We start from the raw sequence: 19,632 nt of genomic DNA on the forward strand, positions 1-19,632 counted from the left end.
ATAATAATGGCCAAAGGAATTGGGAAAGGCTTATCCACATCCAAATACACAGAAAATAATTTTTTTTCTGTTGGCTGGTTGATTTTCCTTCTGTTTTCTCTTCAGAAGTTTCTGGGACACTGACACCTCTACTTGGTACTATGTATCACAGTGACCTACTTAAAATGCTGGACTATCTCCTGCTCCAGGAGGGACTGAGTGATCCCTCATATATATATGATTCAGCCCTCCAGCCTAATCAGACAGTGCATCCTCATTTAGGGTAAGCAAAGTCTCCAAAAGGCTGAACTAAGTCTTCAGTTCATTCTGCTCAACCCCCAGAATCCCCTCCACCTGTTTTTCAGGCCTCCTCAGCCATCCTCTTTTTATGATTTTCACATTCAACTCAATCCTCCTCCTACATGTTCCCCAATTATTCCCCATTTAGGGCTCCAGCTACATTTATTCCAGCTTAATTTCTGTCCCTCTAGGGACAGAAATTCCAGCAACTTCCTGCTTTTCAGAGGTGCTTTCCTTTACTCTCCCCAGCATTTTTTCTGTTAGAGGAAGCATCACTGCCAGGGAGTTGTCAAGTGCAGCTTGAAGAATCTACCCTGAGTAGCAAAGATTTATCTCAGTAAAGCACAGTGATCTCAAGAAGTGAAACAGTAGCGTGCAATACCCATGCAGTTTAACTGCTCTGATTCCCAAGAGCTCCAAGTCTCCAGTAACCAAAACAATTTATATAGAACCAGCTCACATACCTCTCTGTACAAAGGCACAACATGTAGCATAGATGTTCCTGCAACTCCAAACATACCTGTATCACTGAGCAGCTAACCAGGCATGGGTAATTTAGGCTCAACTCCTTGAAAAGATAAGTCACTCTGTTTTCCTAATTTCTGTTCTGCTGGCAAGGAGCAACAGTCCCTGGAATTACTTGGCTCCACAGTACCCTGCTGTGTGCCCTAAAGCCAGAGATCTTGCAGTGACCAAAAGCCAATCAGATTATTAGAAACTGCTAAGAAGAAAATCTACCTGCAACTTGAATGCTGCATGCCATATTCATCCCTACACTTTAAAAAGAATAGTCTTTTAATATACTCCCATAGTAGGACTGCCAAAAGTATGAGGCAGGTAAGAAGAATGACCAAAGGCACAAAACAACTCCTGTGTTAAAGGGACTCTTCACTCTCAAAGAAAGACTACTGAGAGGGAATATGGCAAGAAATTTCTAAATCATTTTTCACTGTCTCTTCTAGGGCAGAAATTAAGGGGCATCAAATGAAACAAGCATTAACAATTGATAGTCAAGAGACCAGATATCAGGCTAGATGGACCCTTTGTCTGATCTGGTACTGCTATTTTTACTGTGAAGTCCAAACATGTTTCCGCAATTCATCAGGAGCTTTTCTAAGTCTGCTGGATTTATGTTCACAGACTCTACAGATCTGACAAATCAACACCTACCAATACAAATTCCTCTCAACAGAAATATTTCAACCAACTCTGTTGGAAATTTTAAGTTTTAACCTTTAATCTTCTTGAACTAATGCCTATATCCAGTAAATTACTGGACTTGTAGAATATTTTCTATTTTAGGTTTATTTAACAAAGATATGATCCAATTATCCTTTTAAAACTCTTACAGAAATTGATTATTTAGAGCAATATAGAATTTTACCACTCTGTGGCGCCAAACAATTAAAAAGAGCTTGTGTTTTCGAAAGGAAACCATGAACTTTCTCATAAACTATTTTTCTTATGTAGAAAAAGCCTTTACTAATAACTGGAATAACTATAGAGTCTTTCATTCAAAGGTCTCAAAACACTGTACAAATACTACAGGCTATTTAGATAAGATTCCATTTTTCCACCACTGAAATACAAGCTACAGCCTTCAAAGAGCAACATTATAGGACATGTCATGGTAATAACATGAGTGAACAGGAATTATGTTTCTCCCTTCCCTTCCTCCACTTAAACAAAACCTCTAAAGCTGTTTTTTTGTCAAGAAAGATCAAATGGTACTTTGTAATTAATTCTAACAGTAACTGAAGAATATCTTTTCTTTATATCACTATTTTATATTACAACTAGCATAAACAATATTGTAGGATTTTTTCCCTATTGAAAGTTTAAAATATATATATGATCCTTAAAAGAAGCCACACAGAAATGATCTTACATAAAATCTTCTCTAAGGTTTTAGAATCACAAGAAGCCTTTTGGAATATATTTTCTGATTGTAGGTATCATACAAGTCTAAAATATCTAAACTTAAACAGTTCCCATGTTTATCTATGTGAGAGAGAACCAGAGAAAGCTGAGCTTGTCACAACAGTGATAACATTCTGATCCAACATGTCACAATCACATTCTACATACTCACGAAAGTCTCATAAAAACAAAAAATATTACATTCTAGCGCAGGTTTGATAAGAACTCAGTCATCTCTGAAACAGAGCTAGGAGAGTTCTCAGGGTCTGCATACTATTAGCTTCCACAAATTAGATCAAGTGTTTTGAAATGTGGCAATCATCATATTCAAAATTAGGTATTATCACTTAATAAGAAAACCAGAAACTTAGAAGTTACTTTCTTCCATTAAAGTCACATTATGAACAATAAAACCATATAAAATATTCATCTTCAGGCAACATCTATTCTTTGAGAAAGGCTAGTATTTCATATAATGCCATTAAGCTTTAATGGCTCTGTGGTGTGTTTTGTATTTAGTTTGGCTTACTTTCGTAACAATCCAGCTAATAGAGATGGTCATTCCAGGATACAAATATCTGGTCTTATGATTTGCTTCTAAAATATACTGTGTAGCACCAATATTTTTGGCATTTTTCTGCACGTTTGCAAGACTGCATCTCTGATTTATCATCGCTTGTATGTAACTTCCATTAGTGACAACAGCAATGAGAAATGTATCTCTTCATGAGACTACACTTGCGTGTACAATATTTTTTTCTGCCTACCTCATTTCTTTGCCTTAAAGATCTGTAACTTTCCCACTGATATTCTAATTACAAAACAAGGCTGTATTTTCACTAGAGCCTAACGTCTCATTTCGCTCTGTGTGCTCTAATTGTTCTACTAGTAATTTTATTCCTTTAGGTAACTGAACACAGATTCTAGCCACACCTACATACATACATACATATGCGGCAAGTTCAAAGAAAATCCTGAAGATCACTATTCCATCTTCCAGAATACTTTTTCATGCCTCTTTACCTATCAAAATTGAGAGGTCTATGACTGCAGAGTATTTTTATTGTCTGAAGCCAAAGAAAATGTCAATCCACAAATCAAACAGAAAGAAACACTCATTTAGTGAACAGTCTTTGCTCTCCCTCTTGCGGTCTAAGCACGTCACTCACGTAGTCTTCAGTTTTCCTTAGCTCAGTACATTCTGAATTCAAATGCTGTCTGCAATGTTGGGCATACATAAAGAGAACATATCATTATTCAAAGCAAACAATATGAACAAAGTTGTCACTAAATATCAATCTTAAATCATTCTGTATAGAATTCATTTGGAACAGAATGATTTTTATTATTTTAGCTAAATCTTTTAAACTAAAAAAGTATATCCTCAGTGCATTTGTTTTTAATGTAATCAGAATATTCTATACAGAAAGCACAAAAGATGTTATACGAGGTAGAAAAATAAATTTTTTTACTATAGCTGCAAGCATATTTTTAATAAAATTTCAGTAACTAATATTTTAAAAATACATGAGATACTTAGGAAAGTACCAGTGTATGAATCAGTTTCAGTGAAGTTGCTTGAATACTTTAATGTCACTGCAAGCAAGTGGAAAACTGAAGGTTATAGTGAACTGAATAGGAAAAAATGAAATTGTAGGTATAAGCAGGTAGGGAATATTTGAGCTTTTAGAACTTTTTGTTTTCAAACAGGAAAATTGCACTTTTACTGACTCACATCATTGTGAAAGAACAGTTTACACAAAAAGACTCTGCACAACTACATTAGAAAAAAAATGAAAAGAAGAATAAATATGGTACAGTGTGGTTTATTTATGCACCAGAAGATTCTGTAAAACATTTTGCCTCTCTAAATCATAATCTAAATAAAATATATTCCCTTCATTCCAGTCCATGTGAACATGTGTATGAGGAAGATTTCCTGAATCTCTCAGACAAGCAATATACTAATTACTTTTTCCAGATACTCTTTAAACTTCAAGTGTGATGACTGATTACCCAAGATGTACTCATAGCTCTTCTCAGCCTGAGGGGATGAAGCGTCTGTTACTAACATGACTCATGAGCACCTGCACCTGCTAGTTTACCTGCTTTGTTATTAAATCGCAAAGCAAGTTGTTCCCTGTTGGAGACCGAAACTATGTGAGACCTGTTCATCCCATAATATCGCAACAAGTGCTCCCAGTGACCACAGAGGTCCAGCCCTTGACTTTATACGTGACAAATGACCTGCCAAAAAAGGTGAAATTTAAATAGCACAAAATCCTAACGCTAGAGCTGACAGACTTCAAGACAAAGGGTATTTCTTTTAACTCAGTTTCCTCTGAGAAAGACCGAGAAAATAGCCTATTCACAGAAAAAGCTAAAGAACGGGGAAGAAGGAAACAGCGAGCGGGACGCCATCCCTTCGCCTCAGGAGAGCCCAGTGCCTCAGGCCCAGGCCCACCCGCGCCACATGCCCGCCGCACCGAGGAGAAGCGCAGGTGCCACGGGCGCGAGGCTCCCCCCCACCGACCCGCCCCACAGACACCCCCCAGCGCCCTCGACTTTCTGATGGCCCCTCTGGCCCCCGCCGCGCCGCGCTGGCCTCCCTCACGCGAGGGCTCTGCGGGTGCCTGCGGCGGGCGATCTGGGGGGGCAAGAAGCACCAAGGCGGGTACCGGCCCCCCGGGCCGCGGCCCCGCCAACGGCCCGGAGCCGCGCAGGCCGCCGCCCCCTCGCAGGCCGCGGGGCTCCCCCGGCCCCGCTCCCGCCGCCGCCGCCGCGCAGGCCCCGCCCGGGCGCCCCGGCGGGGGCGGCTCCGCTCCTCAGTGGCCGTCGCGGCCGTCGCTCAGGCGCCCGCGCCGCTCGCCGCGGGGATGGTGGGGCGGGCGCCGGGGGCGCGGGCAGCCGCCGGCCCGCAGCGCCCAGAGCCCGGACGGCGCCGAGCGCCGGAGCGCCGCCACCCACGGCCCGGCCAGGTTTGACCGCGCTTCCTTCGCCCCCTTCCCCGCGCCTCTCCCGCCCCCCTCCCTCCTGCGCGGCCGCGGAGCCCCGCGCTGCGCCGCTCCCTGGTGGCGGGGCGCGACGTGGCGTCACACCGGCCAGGCAGCCCCGTCACGCGCCCGCTCCGTGACGTCACGGTGGCATCGCTGGCGGCGGCGCCCCGTGGCGGGAGAGCCGCGAGCTGCCGAGGTGGCTGCGGCCCGGCCGCCACTCGTCCCGTCGCTTTTCCCTTGCTGCCCCAAAGGGGATGAAAGATGTAACTGCCAAACGAAAATTCAGTCAAATTAGTGTCTTTCAAAAAATATCCCCGCCTGCAGCTTTCAGGGTCTTGTACAGATGTTTGTACCCAACGTGGTGCTGCTTTAAACCTTTAAAATTGTCATCACCCAAACGCTCCTTCTGTTCTGCTCTGTGGTGTCGCGGGCCGGGCGCGTGCGGCAGGGCAGCGCTCGGCCGTGAGCACGTGGGGTGGTGTCGGGGAGCCGCCGCCGCCGCCGCCTCGTTTCTCCGGGGGAACAACCTTCTCAGTAGCCAGGAAGCAGCAGGAAGAAAAACCCTCCATAAATCAGATTCTGAAGGAAGTTTTAAATATATTAGGCTACAGCTTGTCCAAGCCTAGAATCATGCAAAATGAGTCGAATGGAAAATAAAGTTACCAGTGTTTCTTCATGACGCAGGGCCCTGGCCAGTGACAACCCTGGAAAGGACTTCCTTGACTCCCAAACAGGACCACTTTGTGTCTCGTCCATTCCTTCCTCCCAGGTGACCTTTATGGTCCCAAAATAATTTGAAAGTGCTGAGTTTGGGTGAAAGGGGTGGAAGTGAGGAGCTGGAAATTTGGGAGGTATGGTCCAAATGCCTTTGGGCCATAACGTTTTAGGATGGTGCTGTTTGCTGTAGGGAACCCAACAAATACGGCTTTGCCAACCCATTTCTAGGGAAACAGAAGCATTTATCCAACTTTCCCCAGCGGAAAAAGGACATACAGAACATAGAGTAGAAAATATTTAGTCAAACATTGCATTTTGTTAAAAGCCGAGGAAAACACTGACAATGTGATAAGGAATATGTAAATTTCTTAGCACGCTTCAAAAAACTAGAACATTGTTCCCTCCTTCCCCCCTGAAAGGTATTTTGATAATTTCCAAGACAGTGGCAAAGAATAGGAAATTATTTCAGTCCTGTTGGGGGAGAATGTGACATTCTGACTTCTGGAAGCCTATGAAGAGGTTTATAAACTTAAAAAATGAAAAAGAAGAGTTTAATCTTTCCAGACTTGTCAAACTTGTCTCAATTAATTTTTGATGGCATAATTAGAACTTACCACTTTAAGGTGTGCTTTTTTAGTTTACTTTTCAAAAGATTTTATTTAAAAAAAATCAGGGAAAAAAGGAAGGTTTGGGGAGTGGGAACTGGAGCAGGAGGAAGGGGAGGACTTTGTGTAGGTTAGAGTGCTGATTCAGAATGCTCTATTAAGCCAGAAGAGATGAACTCATTTTTTTCCTCCCTTGAGGAATCAAACAAGAAACAGGAAGTCATTGATTCAAAGTAAGATCACTCCGCAATTGTAAACAGCGTATTATGTGCCTGTAAATATTTCCAGAACCCATTGGCTTTTTGGAAAATATGAAGTAAATTATTATAATCTCTAACAAACAACCCACAATAAAAAGAGTTATTTTCAAACTTTCTATCTGCAGTGTTTATACAGAGGAATATTAATTAGCTTGGACACTGAGAAACTCCACTTGGCTGAACGCATTGTTCACTGTCAGAAATTTATCTACTCAAATGTTTTTTCTGCTGAAACACAAACATTTTTAACTCCACCCAGTAGTATTATGCAGCACAGAAAAACAAAAATTCTTTCACTACTTTATCCATTTGTGTTTTCACCACCACAAACACTGGAATATCCTACTGTTAACTAGATGTTGGCAGAGTTCATGTCTGTCTTATGCGGCTGCAATCAGTCGAAAAGGGAAAATATTATAAAAATTCCTAAATGAATGGACAAAGTCTAATAAGGAAATTGTCATTCCTCATTCCCTAGGAGACCAGAATCCAGACTGTCTGCCCGAATCAATCCGCCTTTGAAACTTCTCCTTCCATTGTAAAGTAGGAGACCCTGCTGCTTGGAAGTGCCACTATACGTGGGGACCTCACAGGAGGAGAAGGGACCGAGGGCAGGGGACAGGACAACGGTGAGAAATCTGCTTTCCTGAGAGTCCAGGGAATTTCCTTGGCTGGCTTAAAGCATGGGGGAAACAGTAAAAGATGCTGATCCCCGAGGAGGCTTGCAGTCAAAGAAGTACTCGTGTGCCTAAAGCTTAGAATTTGGGTGTTGCAGGATCAGCTTAGGAACTATTTTAATAACGTGCTTAAATCCCATTAATGCCACGGGGATTGATTCCTGAGCTCCTGAGTTGGGATTCCTGAATAGGGATGGTTATAAGCTCGTGCATAACAGCTTGAATCATAGCATGCAAGACCGAGAGAAATAGAGAGTTAGGAATGGAGCAGTTACCTTCAGTCAAATGATGATGGTGAAAAACTAAGTCTGGTCAGTTTTTCTTTTCTCTTTGTCCTTCTGACTGTAGGTAAAAGCAAGGATGACAGGCACAAGGAAATTAGGGAATGGGAGAGGAAAGAAAAGCTCTGAGATGGTGAGAGTTTTTCACCTGCTTAGCCATGATAAACTTGAGAGTAATCTAGGACATTCAAAATTCAGAAGACAACTGAAAAATAATATTTCATGTATCAAAAAAAAGTTAAGGATTTTTTGGAATCCTCCTCACAGTCTTCCTTTCTCTTGCAGTGCTTCGTCCTTTCTTTTTTACCTTGTGGCGTCAGAACAGTTTCTTGCCCTGCCGCAGATGCAAGCCGGGGATGCAAGGGAGGGAGCTGGGGATGCGAGGGAGGAAGCTGGGGTTTCTTCTTCTGGCGGTGGGAGGAGGAGAAGCTGGGAGCCACACTTTTGTGTCATGGGGAGGAATGCTTAAAGGATGTCACTTGTTGATCGAGCTCCTCTAACTATGTCAGGAGATAGAGTGCAGGGGCCTGGGCTATGGATGAGTCTCCTGTGCTGATCTCTCCCATTGCACTGAAATTGGTGGCAACTTGCTTTTCTTTGCCGAAGTCTCATTGTCCCATGACAGAAGTGATGCGTATGCAATGTAACCACATGACTGACATTTTTGTTTGCTGTGGTCTTTCAACTGCCTTCCACAGCACAGTGTTTCTATTTTTTTTTTTTTTTTTACTTCTGAGATAAATTGGATGCTTACGGGGAACTCGAGCTTTATTTTCAAAGCCAGGCCTGCATGTTCAGACCCTTGCAAAGGCCAGGGCCTTTGCTCATAAGGAAACTTCTTGGATTGAATGGCTACGTGCAGCCATCCACTTACTCTCTATTAAGCTGTCTACAAATACTTTGGACTACAGCAGAGTCCAGTCCTTCTGCTTATATACAGATGATTTTCTTGGCTTCTCAGGTTGACTCAACCCACAATGTAAAGCCAGCTCTGATCCTGAACAATTTTTCCAGCTGTGCTTGTTCAGAAGGGCACTGAGCTTAATTCCAGGAAAGCATGACCACTTAAATGGAGATAAAAGCATGAATTTGAACCCCAAAGTGAACCCAAATGCTCCAAGATTTGCAACAGTTACTATGAAAGGACTGTTTTTCCTGCAGGGGCCCATTAGGGGCCCTTTGCTCACCTGACTTTACAATTGGCACTGTAAACTCCCCCTTGCATCTCATTAGTGGTATTAAATTTTCAAGACAATTTGAATAAGCATAAGAGTTTTAAAACACTTTAAAATTTTTTCTGTCAAATGCTAAACTTTTATAAAACCAAAACTCATTTGTAGTTGACACCTATCTATGGCATTTTCTTGCAAAAGCTCAGTTCTCTACAAGCCTCTTCTGTGCATGAAAGGACAGTAAGTGAAGATTAAAATGTGTGATGTTTCTCTGCTTATCAAGGAAAACATTTTGCAGTTCTGAAGTAATTTAAATTAGGTTAACGTGAACCCAAATATTATTAACACAGATTTCAGAAATCTCCCCCTTATGATAAGGGCCTTTGTAGACTAATGTAATTTTCACTCAGTGTTTTGAAGCTACCTATATACAAAAGTTTGGGGTATTCCTGAGATTTCTATAAAACAGGTTAGTGTGTATATTAAAAGAATGACAGATATATTAAATACAGACTCAATTAAAGATGTTTTTCCCCACCCCCTTTCTTTTTCCAGCATAAATATGGCTGATCTTTCAGAGCCAGAAGGTACTATAAACTGGAAGGAAAGATGTTTAACTCTGGAGACACAGTTAATGAAGTTTCGTATTCAGGCAAGCAAGATCAGAGAGTTGTTAGCAGAGAAGGTAGGTCTTATGGTATTAATTTTAATACTGGATAAATGATTTTATCTGATGGTAGGGGCTGATCACAGATCATGGTTTGAGATTAAAACTACTGGGATTTTTTCTGGAGGGGAAAAAAAAGCATTTTTAGACAAAATATATGGAAAGCGGACATTTTTAATGCTGACAAGGAATTTCACACGTCTGATTTGCCAGAAAGAAATGTTCATTTTCAAATAAGAACATGCAGGCAGATCTCCTGCTGAGAAAAATATGTATCTAATAATCACCTTTACAACATCAAAATTAATGCTTAACACATTTTTCTAAGTATTTAGGATCTGAGTTAACACACGGAGAAGTCACTGGGAAAAATTTCTAGAAGTATTATTTTCCTCAGTATTCCTTATCAAATCATACAGTTCACTAGACTTATTTTTTCTGCAATATCAAATCATACAGTTCACTAGACTTATTTTTCCTGTAATAAGGTGTCTCTAAACTACAGCTAGTCATCTGAGTCTTGGTACCTGGGAAGCTGAAAATTATTTTATATATATATATATGTGTGTGTGTATATATATAATGTATATTGTTTCAATCTAGAGTTTATTTTGTCACAGAGAAACTTTACACTTGACATATTTAGATACATATACCCCATCAATCAGCTGGAAACAAGTCTAAATTTGAAATACAAAAAAGCATTGTATTTACGAGGTAGCATTTTCAGCAGAACAAGGTAATTAAAACAGTACAAGGGACAAAATAGTTTACAGAATCTTTGGAACTGTGTGATTTTATGCCATTATTAATATTCACTTCAGTGAATTTCTAGTTAAAAAGTCATTTTGTCAGAACTGCGCTATTCTTTCTAGAGCTCAAATTTTCACCAATTCTTCCGCCAAAAAAGAAAAATAAAGTTCAGATCTTTTTGTGGTATGTCAGAGTGAAGATGTTTTTGTTTTTAATAATTTTCCACATTTAATGTTGGTACTTCTTTTTGTGAATTTATCTGTTCTCCCTTTGATGCCATAAAAACATTTAGCATCCACATTTAGCCCTCTCTGAATCATTCCCATTCTACCATATTTTTGGGGAGACAAGCAATAGAAATAGTATTCAAGTAGGAAAAAATCTCTTTGTGTGTTTACAAAAAAACATGGATGATGTATAAAGCCTTGTGCTCTGTTCCTTTCCTAATAATGATTAACATTTGTTTTACTTTGACAGCTAAACTGACCACTGAGCATGTTTTCATGGAGCTGTCTATCTTAATTCCAGGATCTTACTCAAAGTCCTTCAGGTTTCTGTGTTATGCTTCAGTTGTTTTATTGACTGATCCTAAATCTTGTAAGGACCTTCTTGCAAGACTTTCTAGTCAGAAAGGTTCTATTCTTCTGAATAACAAAATACCATCAACAAACTTTGTCACTTCACGCCCGTTGCCATTACCAGATGCCTACGATGCTGTTGAATAGCATAGGCCTGGCACAAATCTCTGCAGACCTCTGTTGATGGCCTCCCTTCACTGTGTGAAGTGGCTGATTAGCCTCTATTTTCATCCTTGAGCCAGTTCTTTATTCATGCAAGGATATTCCTTCTTATCCTGTGGCTGTTTGTCTCCTTTAAGGACTTTTCAAAATTCAAGTGATTATATAAACCAGATCTCCCTTATTTGCAGCCTTGGTAAGCTCCTCAAAGACCTCCAAAAGCTTTGCGAGCCAACACTCCTCTTCGTTGAGGCCACTTCGACTCTTCCCTAGTCTACCATGCTTATCCACATGATCCCTACTTCTATTTTATTGTAGTTTCTATTAATTTGCTCACTACAGACATCAGGCTTACAGATCAGTAATTGCCTGCATCTTTGCCGAAATCCTTCTTAAATATTGGTGCCACATTTGCACTTTACCACTTCAAGTACCAAGACAATCTTAAGTGAGAGAGAACACACCCCAGTTAGCAGTTCACCTGTATCATCTAGCTCTTGACTGAATATCATTTGGTCCTGGCAATTTCCTACTGTTAATCTGATGTATTCATTCCTTTAGCTCTTCTATGGAGGTTACAGAACTTCAATTTGAGGTGGAAATAAAGGAATTCAGTGTTTTCTGAATTAGGCTTTTTTATTAAGTATGTCTTTTTTACTAAAGTGAACATTAAAATTCACAGCAGTGTAAAATTATTGTGTACTAAAATTGTATTCTGCTGGAATTTTATTTTTATAGTTGACACTCTAAATACCTCTGTTTTGGGATGACTAAAAAATATTATTGTTGTTAAAAAGCAGTGTAATTGAAAACTCTGTATTTTTTTACCCAATCCTGTAATTTTTGTGTATGGCATACTCTCACAGAGTAGGTCTTGCAGAATACTGCGTTTGGAAAGAGCTGCACAAATGAGCTGTACAGCTGCACAAATGCCATGCTTTGAGACCTCATTAAATTTGGGGAAAAAAAAGAAAAAAGAAAAAAGCATGAAAACTGCTTGCATCCTTCATTCCAGTTAGCAGGGCCCCCAGATGAGTTAATCACTATCATCAGTCCTGGAGGAGAGCATCTATCAAAGAGGCTAATACCATCTGTTGTAACACTCAACAGATCTTTGGACAATTACATAGTCTGGGCTGTTAGATGTCATATATATGTTGTGTCTCTGTGCCCCATCTGGATCACTGCCGTTTGGGATAGAAGTCAACTGGCTGAACCCTGGACGTGACTTTTTAGGGACTTTCCAGCAGTCATAACTACAATGTTGTGTGCAGCTGCTGCTGATTATAGTTTTGGCAACCAAAAAGTTAAGGTTCGTGAACAGCACTTTACAAAATCATTTGAGTTAAAAAAAGATTTTAGAACTAAAGTTTAGAAGTAAAATTCTTTCTGTTTGCCTTTTTGCTTTGTTCCATTACGGTTTGCATTTGCAGGCTCTTAGGTGCTAGAAATGACCTCTTAAATTAATAGAAATGTATGCATATTGCATGATTTCAGAAGTCAGTGTTTTAAAAAAAGACAATAATATGAGGAATGAAATCACAAATTGTCAGCACTATGCCTGAAACAAAGCATTCAAAGGAAAATTAGTCATTTTTTCTCATCTGTGAGAAACATTACTCCGAAACAGATACCAAAAATTCTCAATAATTTGTCGTGTTGTAATCCTCTTGTTTTGGTTTTCCTTAACCTACTCAGAAATCTTACCAAAAATTAAATGTTTAAAGGAGGTGAAAGGGGGAGAAATATTTTCCATTGAAAAGCATGAGTCCAACAGGTATTCAGTTGGGATAATTTCATATATTTCTCTCCAGAGCATAACATTAACAGACTACTTAAAAAATGATCCTTCTCCTCACTTTGCCACTTTGACTTTTTAATACGAGTCTTTCATTTATAAACTGTAATTCAGCTAAAACATAAAACATACCAGAGACATTGGCCAAAGCTCGACAAAATGAGGCCATATTCATCTGCAGACCTATCAATTTTGTTGACATTCAAAACCAGCCATTTTTAAACTGTACACTAATGTATTACATGCATTTATTTGTATGTTTGTTTTGTTTGTAATGATCCAGTGGTTATTTTTCACTTATTTTTAAAATTCCAAATTGCACAAACAGTTATCAGTATTTGTAAAGAAAATGATGTGTTCACACTAGTTTGAAATTAAGCTACATGGAATTTTTGCTCAAAAATGTGTTTGGAAAATAGCAAAGTGAATAATGAAGACCTGATGAGCTAATATTTGATGTGTGGCCAAATATTAATAATGGGAGGAAAACACAGCTGAAGTTTTGTCAGTCCATACAACCACTCTGTAGATAAGTTATTTGTTAGTGAATTAAACTATTTCTAATTTGCAAAACACACAAATATTTCACACTCTTACTTTGATTAGCCTAGTCATTTATTTGTGGTTTTGTTTACAATCATCTCTGTGCTATGAAATGTGTACTAAAACATTGAACAGTAGCACCAGATAGTGTTCTATTTTAAAACAGCAATAGAAATCACAGTACCATAGCATGACAGATGTAAAACCCTCTTGGGTAATAAATTAGGTAATTGTAGAAAACGGAATGAGAGTGATAGTAGTCTCTACAGGAAGGTAATATAAATGAATTAGCTTGGTAATTCTCCAGCCTACTTCCTTTCTCTGTATTTGAGAGGTATCTCTTCAAGACAGTGAATCAGGAAAAAGAGCTTACATGCTAGTAGAGCATTTGTATGACCTCTCAGCAACTAACATTGTAGTTTTTCCATATATTTGTTCCATAGTTTATTCTAAAACTAGATTTTCAGAAGGGTGACTTGAATCTATCCTTTTTAAAAGTTTGGGTCTGCAACACATGTGCTTCTGTAAATATATCTGGGCAGTGGATTAATTGAAATACTTCTCTTATACATTGGAAATTGAAAACCTTTGCAAAGTTATTTTATGTAACAGTGCGCCTGCAAGTAAATGCCTGATCAAAATGGGAAGTCTTCAGTATATTTTTCCAATAGATGTGTTCAAATTTAGAAAAACAAACCATTTACTGGGTTTTGTAAATCCAGCAAATATTCTTCCTTGAACCTCAGTGGTTGAGGAGTTTGAGAAATTTATATTTAAACTTTAAAGCACTTCAGCTGTATGGCTATCAGAGCTTTTATATTTTAGTGAAGAGCATGGAGCAAAGGAATATAGAGTGTTGTTTATCTGTTTGGGTTTTTATTTATTTTCATTTTGCCAAGTAAAGAGTCTATATTTATAAATCTAACTTTCAGAGAAAGACGCCTTGTTGAAGTTTTAAGCAGAAGCTGCTGCTGTAAACGGGAGAGGTCTTTACAGGAATTTAAGGAATGGTGTAGAAAGTATCCCTAGTACGCCAAATTTAGGATGTCTGTGGAACTGAGCTTTAAGTAGAAGCCTTTATTTTGTTGCAGCTTGAGTGTTACACATATGAAGAGTTTACTAAAAAAAAACTTCAATGAGTGAAATATTTCAGTATTCTACTGAAAGTTTGGCTTCCAGCTAGCATTTAATGTCATAGTAAAATTTGGTGTCCGTCATTCTTTTCCTAGTAAGTACATTTTCCACCTAATTAATGTGTGTAACATCAGATGTAAAGTTAATGTTCTTCCTACCACTAAAATCAATTTAGTTAAAGAACTACATAACTCTGTTAAATTTGCTCTTGGGCAGGCTGCATCAAATTTCTTTTTCATCATACCCTATAAGGATTCGAATATGGCACTATCCCAAATCTTGCATTATGGGCCATCCAGTAATACTCAGCATTTACGTGAACATCTCTGGGTTTGTTTCCTTCAGTGCTGAGGGTCATTATTTTGTACTTTGAATATGATTTTCAACAAATACACACGATGAAGAGAGGGGATTATTTTTATACGTATGTTGATTTGTTTGCTTTTAACCTTCCATTTGGATATTCTCCGTACACATGCTCAGCTGGCAACTGAATGTGTACATGGCAAATGCAATAATATTAATACTTCTCACAGATTATGAAAATTGAAAAATAACTGATTTGTAGGCCAAATACTATTTCTAATAAATTCCAAAACATAATACATTCCTGACTTCAATTCTTACAAACCAACAGCTAAATCCATGTTCGGTATATTTATTCATTTTGCAGACATATTTATGCTATGCCATTTGACATTTCAAAAATGAAGCTGATGCAGTGTGCTTTGTTATCCGTGGCATGACAATTTTAAGATGAATAGTTTTAAAGGAAAAGTCCATAGCATATTTGACTTGTGCAGAGATTGCCAATGTGAAATTCGTATAAGGCACAATGAATATTTCCATTTGCATTCAAAGGATTATGATGGATAAAGTAAAAGGGAGCAAAATACTGTAGTACCAGAATTACTCACATGAAGGTTATTTTTCAGTATTTCGGTTACTTTTCAAAAACTTCTCATCATAGAAAATAATTCAGATGGAGTCCCTCTGAAGGAATGCATGTGGGCTGGTGCAGTACCTCAGGCTTGGGGTTTTTAGAGCCGCTGCGTCTGCGTGGCTGGAGTGCAGCCCTCCCTGGCACAGTGCAGCGTGGTGCTGAGCCAGAGCATGCGTTGAGCCTTCGTCAGGGACTGCAGTTCCCAGAAGCATTGCCACTAGTATTTCGTAGGGAGGAGAGGGGAACTCAGGTCCAAGGGTGGGAAGTACTGCGAGCACTGCCCAGCAGTTCACCAGAATCATGTTTTTGCAGTAGATAACTGAGGTTTTGTGTTGCCCCATGCTGCAGCAGGAGTTCACATGGGTTTTTGAGCATTCAAAACCTACAGGGCTAGCGCTGCAGAGCTGTGTGCAGTGGAGGAACCAAGCCTGAAGCCGTCTCTTCGTGGTGCCTAGGGGAGTCACTCCTGGAGAGACCTGTCCTGGATCCTCACCTGGGCCCAGGGTGAGCTCCAGACCTAAGTCATTGGGCAGTTTAAATTATTTGGCCCCCAGAGACTAGAAGAAAGCTTTTAGGTTGAAATACTGAGTCACAGAATCACAGAATGGTTGAGGTTGGAAGGGACCTCTGGAGATCATCTAGTCCAACCCACCTGCTCAAGCAGGGTCACCTAGAGCAGGTTGCACAGGATCACGTCCAGGCGGGTTTTGAATCTCTCCAAGGATGCAACTCCACAACCTCTCTGGGCAACCTGTTCCAGTGCTCTGTTGCGCCATGTCTTTTTGTAACAGTGGTTTTGTTTTGTTTCACTGTTTTTGTACGTCTTAAACCTATATTCTTTATAAGGAGGATGAATATCAGAAAAAAAAAGAAAAAAAGGGAACTCAAGAAGCAATACATTTGCTGTTCTTGTAGAGAACAGACTGTAAAATGGCATGAAAAACACAGCCCTTAATATGAGACCAGAGAACGAGTATCTTCTGGCTGGTACGGAGGCAAGGGCGTCAGTTCTATTTTGGCTGCCTGAAATGGGGAAACTAGTGGAAGTTGTGGAAACTGTGATGGTGAGCAGGCAGCTGGGCAGATCCTGAGCACATCAAAGATTTCTTTACACCTTCTCTCCATTTTGCCTGGAGGGAACTCTCTTTGTACTAATTACACATTTAATTTTTAATTTCCTTTATGAGTATTTTCAGGCTTTAAATATCTGTTGTTGTGTTTTCAGACTGCACTATGCTGCCTTACAGATTTTTCTGGAACCTCTTGCTCCTTTATCATTTGTGTTCCCTAGATGTCATATACACTTTAATTTTATGAATAAATTCAGTTTCAATCAAGTTAAGTTTTCAACTTTTTTTACTTTGGCACTGACTTGTACCTTTGATAGTAGTCGCCTCTCAGAGTGGCACAAGAAAAGGCTTCCTGTTTTACATGTTCATGTTCTGGCTCTAAACTCCATTACGGTTCTGGCCACTTGTCAGAAGTCACAATTCAGCCGGACAAAAGTAGCAGAATTTCCCCAATCCCAGTACCATAATAAAACAAAAACAACAACAAAAAAAACAGGTATCCGCCTTACAGTAGGAGATCAAGAACCAGATATTACTGTTTTCCTCATAACATTAAGAAATATGTAAGACTTCTTTTCCCTGTCTGCCCAGGTATGACTTTGTACACTCTTCCATCCTGTTAAAACAGTATCTTCCCTTCTCTCAAGATTTTGAATATGTTATAATAACATCTATTTCTGTCAGAGTAGAAATATACATAATTTGTATTTGCTTATGTTTTTATAAGACAAGATAAGATCTGAGCTGGGAAAGAAGAGAGCCAGAAAGAACATTCCTAATATTTTACAAAGCTTAAAAAAATCCTGTGACTGAGGTTGGGAAAAGCACAAACTAATTATTCAGCCAACATTGCATGCTGCTCAGTTGATCTTCGTGACACTGCCTCCCCAAATTCCACTACTGAATTTAACTTCTCTAAGTCTGTCTGTCTTTTTATTGGCAGTTGTCCTAGTCTACCAATTCTAGAAGACTTCTCTCCCTGGGCTTTTCTGTTCTGTATTTTTAATTTATATAATTTCTGGAAAAAAACAGTAATTTTACTAGAATGAACTCAGCTGAAATGTAAAAAGATTGATTTTTCATTTGTACTTTTTCATACATTTAGCAAGCTCTAGGGAAACCATTTAAGCTAAAATAATTTTCTTAAAATCATGTTTAAAGATTGAAAAGAACTCAAAAGAAATAACTCAGAATGCAACTCGGTCTGCCCATGTGACAGAGACTGATAAAAATTTTGAGGCTGATCATTTTGGAGAATGATAATTTTGTAGGTTTCATTTTGTTCTAAGGAAAGGCTTTCATGGTAAACATAGTTCCTGTATATAGCAAATTTAAGAGAGACTTGCAGTTAAGAAGCACCTTTTGCCCAGCTAGGAGAGCAGTGCTGGACATTTCTGTAGTTGAAGCGGACTAGATTGTGATTTTGTTACGCCCAGGCTGTAGAATTATTGGCAGTCTTCAGGAGGAACAGCAGGAGTGTGCATATGTACATATGCATTATATAGGTAATGGTTGGCTTCAAAGACCTAAATTACTTCTGCACTACATAATTCTGAGCACAATGCGGCAGAGAAAAGAGATAATCCCTGGGGTGTGAACAGTCTGAAGACAGAAAGAGATAAAATGGAGAGGAGGGGGGTGGATAGATAACAAATCTGTAGAGGAATAGTTGACACTGCTTTGTTCATGAGAAGAACTGTATTTTTCTTCCTTTTAATTAATAATAAAAAAAGAGAAGACGGGAGAAGGAAAAAGTGGGAGTGCAGTGAAAAGTGACAGCTTGCCAGCTGCCAAGTTTTAAGTACTAAGCTGAGTTTTGCAAGCAGTCATAACCAAAGTGAGCCTTTTCGTGGGATCTGGAGGAAGACTAAGGCTGCAGCTTTGGGAATTTCATCCAAATAACTAATTTTTTCATCTAAAGATTATTTTTCATGTAGAAAACAATGACAAATGGTAAAACTCAATATATTACGTAGCAGTAAAATAGTGAAGAAAATCTGTCACGTTTGATCTGCGGTTAGCCTAAGGAACATTTGAGCCCCTTAAGACGGTTCATTAGCTTTTTATTTGATGTCTATGACAAAAAGATTTTGAGAAATATTTTTGTAGGTTTCATTTTGTTCTAAGGAAAGGCTTTTGTGCCAAAGCATTTAGGGTTTTTTTTGTTTTTTTTTACTGGAGTATACTTCAGATCAACTTATAGTCACAAAATGAAATATCAGTTCCTGGTTTTATGAGACAAGACAATCTTCCATTATCAGTTAAAAGATGCAAAGTTGTATAAAAGATAAGACTTTCTAATTATGGTGTTGCCTCTGGGATAAAAAATCATCCAGTAAAGAACGAAGTACATTTTAATCTGCATATGATAATTCCTCCTTTACAAATTCTCTTCCTGGTTTTTTTTTCCTGTGAAATGTCAATAACGTGATTTTACATCTTGCTTCTGTTTTGCTTATGTGGCTTAACTGGTTAGTTCATACTTTAAAGTTTGTTGTAGTTTATAATGATTTAGCACTGGCCTTCTGGAAGGTATATAATATGTAAAAGAGAAATCAGTGTCAAGACAGAAGGAATAATGTTGGAAAATATGGCTGGAACATACCCAGTCAACCTTTGAATAAATGAGTTACAAAAGTAGGATGAACATTAATGTGGTTGCCTAAGCTAAGCTACCAGAAGAGAGACCTTTAAAGACTCTAAAGAGAGTAAGTCATGCTTCTACAACAGTTTTACTATCACTTTTAACTAAGAAATGTAAGCAAGACTTTATAGGTCTTGGATTAGGCTAGCCATGTTTTAAAACATGAAAACTGATGGTGATCAAAGCCTCTGATGAAAAGATAACTTGGTTTTAAGCAGCACTTGCTCCTAAGGAAATGCAGAGACATGATCAAATATTTGAGTCAAAACAGGAATATAGAACTGAAAGGGGAAATTCTGGTCTTACGCAGTGCTCTGGGATATCTGGCAGGCATATTATTAAACCCGTGTATAAACTTATGAAGCACCTTGTAAAAAGTCAGATCTTCTGCATGTACAGCTTCTATTAGAAGGCAGTTCCAAAACCTTCTTTAGTC

General features: G+C 39.1%; 1 protein-coding gene across 1 annotated transcript in view; it reads left to right on the forward strand.

The window, feature by feature from the left end:
• Positions 1-7,348: 7,348 nt before the first annotated feature.
• The window catches only part of PLEKHH2 (pleckstrin homology, MyTH4 and FERM domain containing H2), a 53,881-nt gene continuing 41,597 nt past the window's right edge, over positions 7,349-19,632 (forward strand). The window contains exons 1-2 of the mRNA XM_067293138.1: positions 7,349-7,406; positions 9,463-9,592. Of these exons, the coding sequence (XP_067149239.1) occupies positions 9,470-9,592 (123 nt within the window). The 5' untranslated portion in view covers positions 7,349-7,406; positions 9,463-9,469. The remainder of the gene's footprint in view (positions 7,407-9,462; positions 9,593-19,632) is intronic.

The sequence above is a fragment of the Apteryx mantelli genome, chromosome 3 (genome assembly GCF_036417845.1).
Source record: "Apteryx mantelli isolate bAptMan1 chromosome 3, bAptMan1.hap1, whole genome shotgun sequence".
NCBI lineage: Eukaryota > Metazoa > Chordata > Aves > Apterygiformes > Apterygidae > Apteryx > Apteryx mantelli.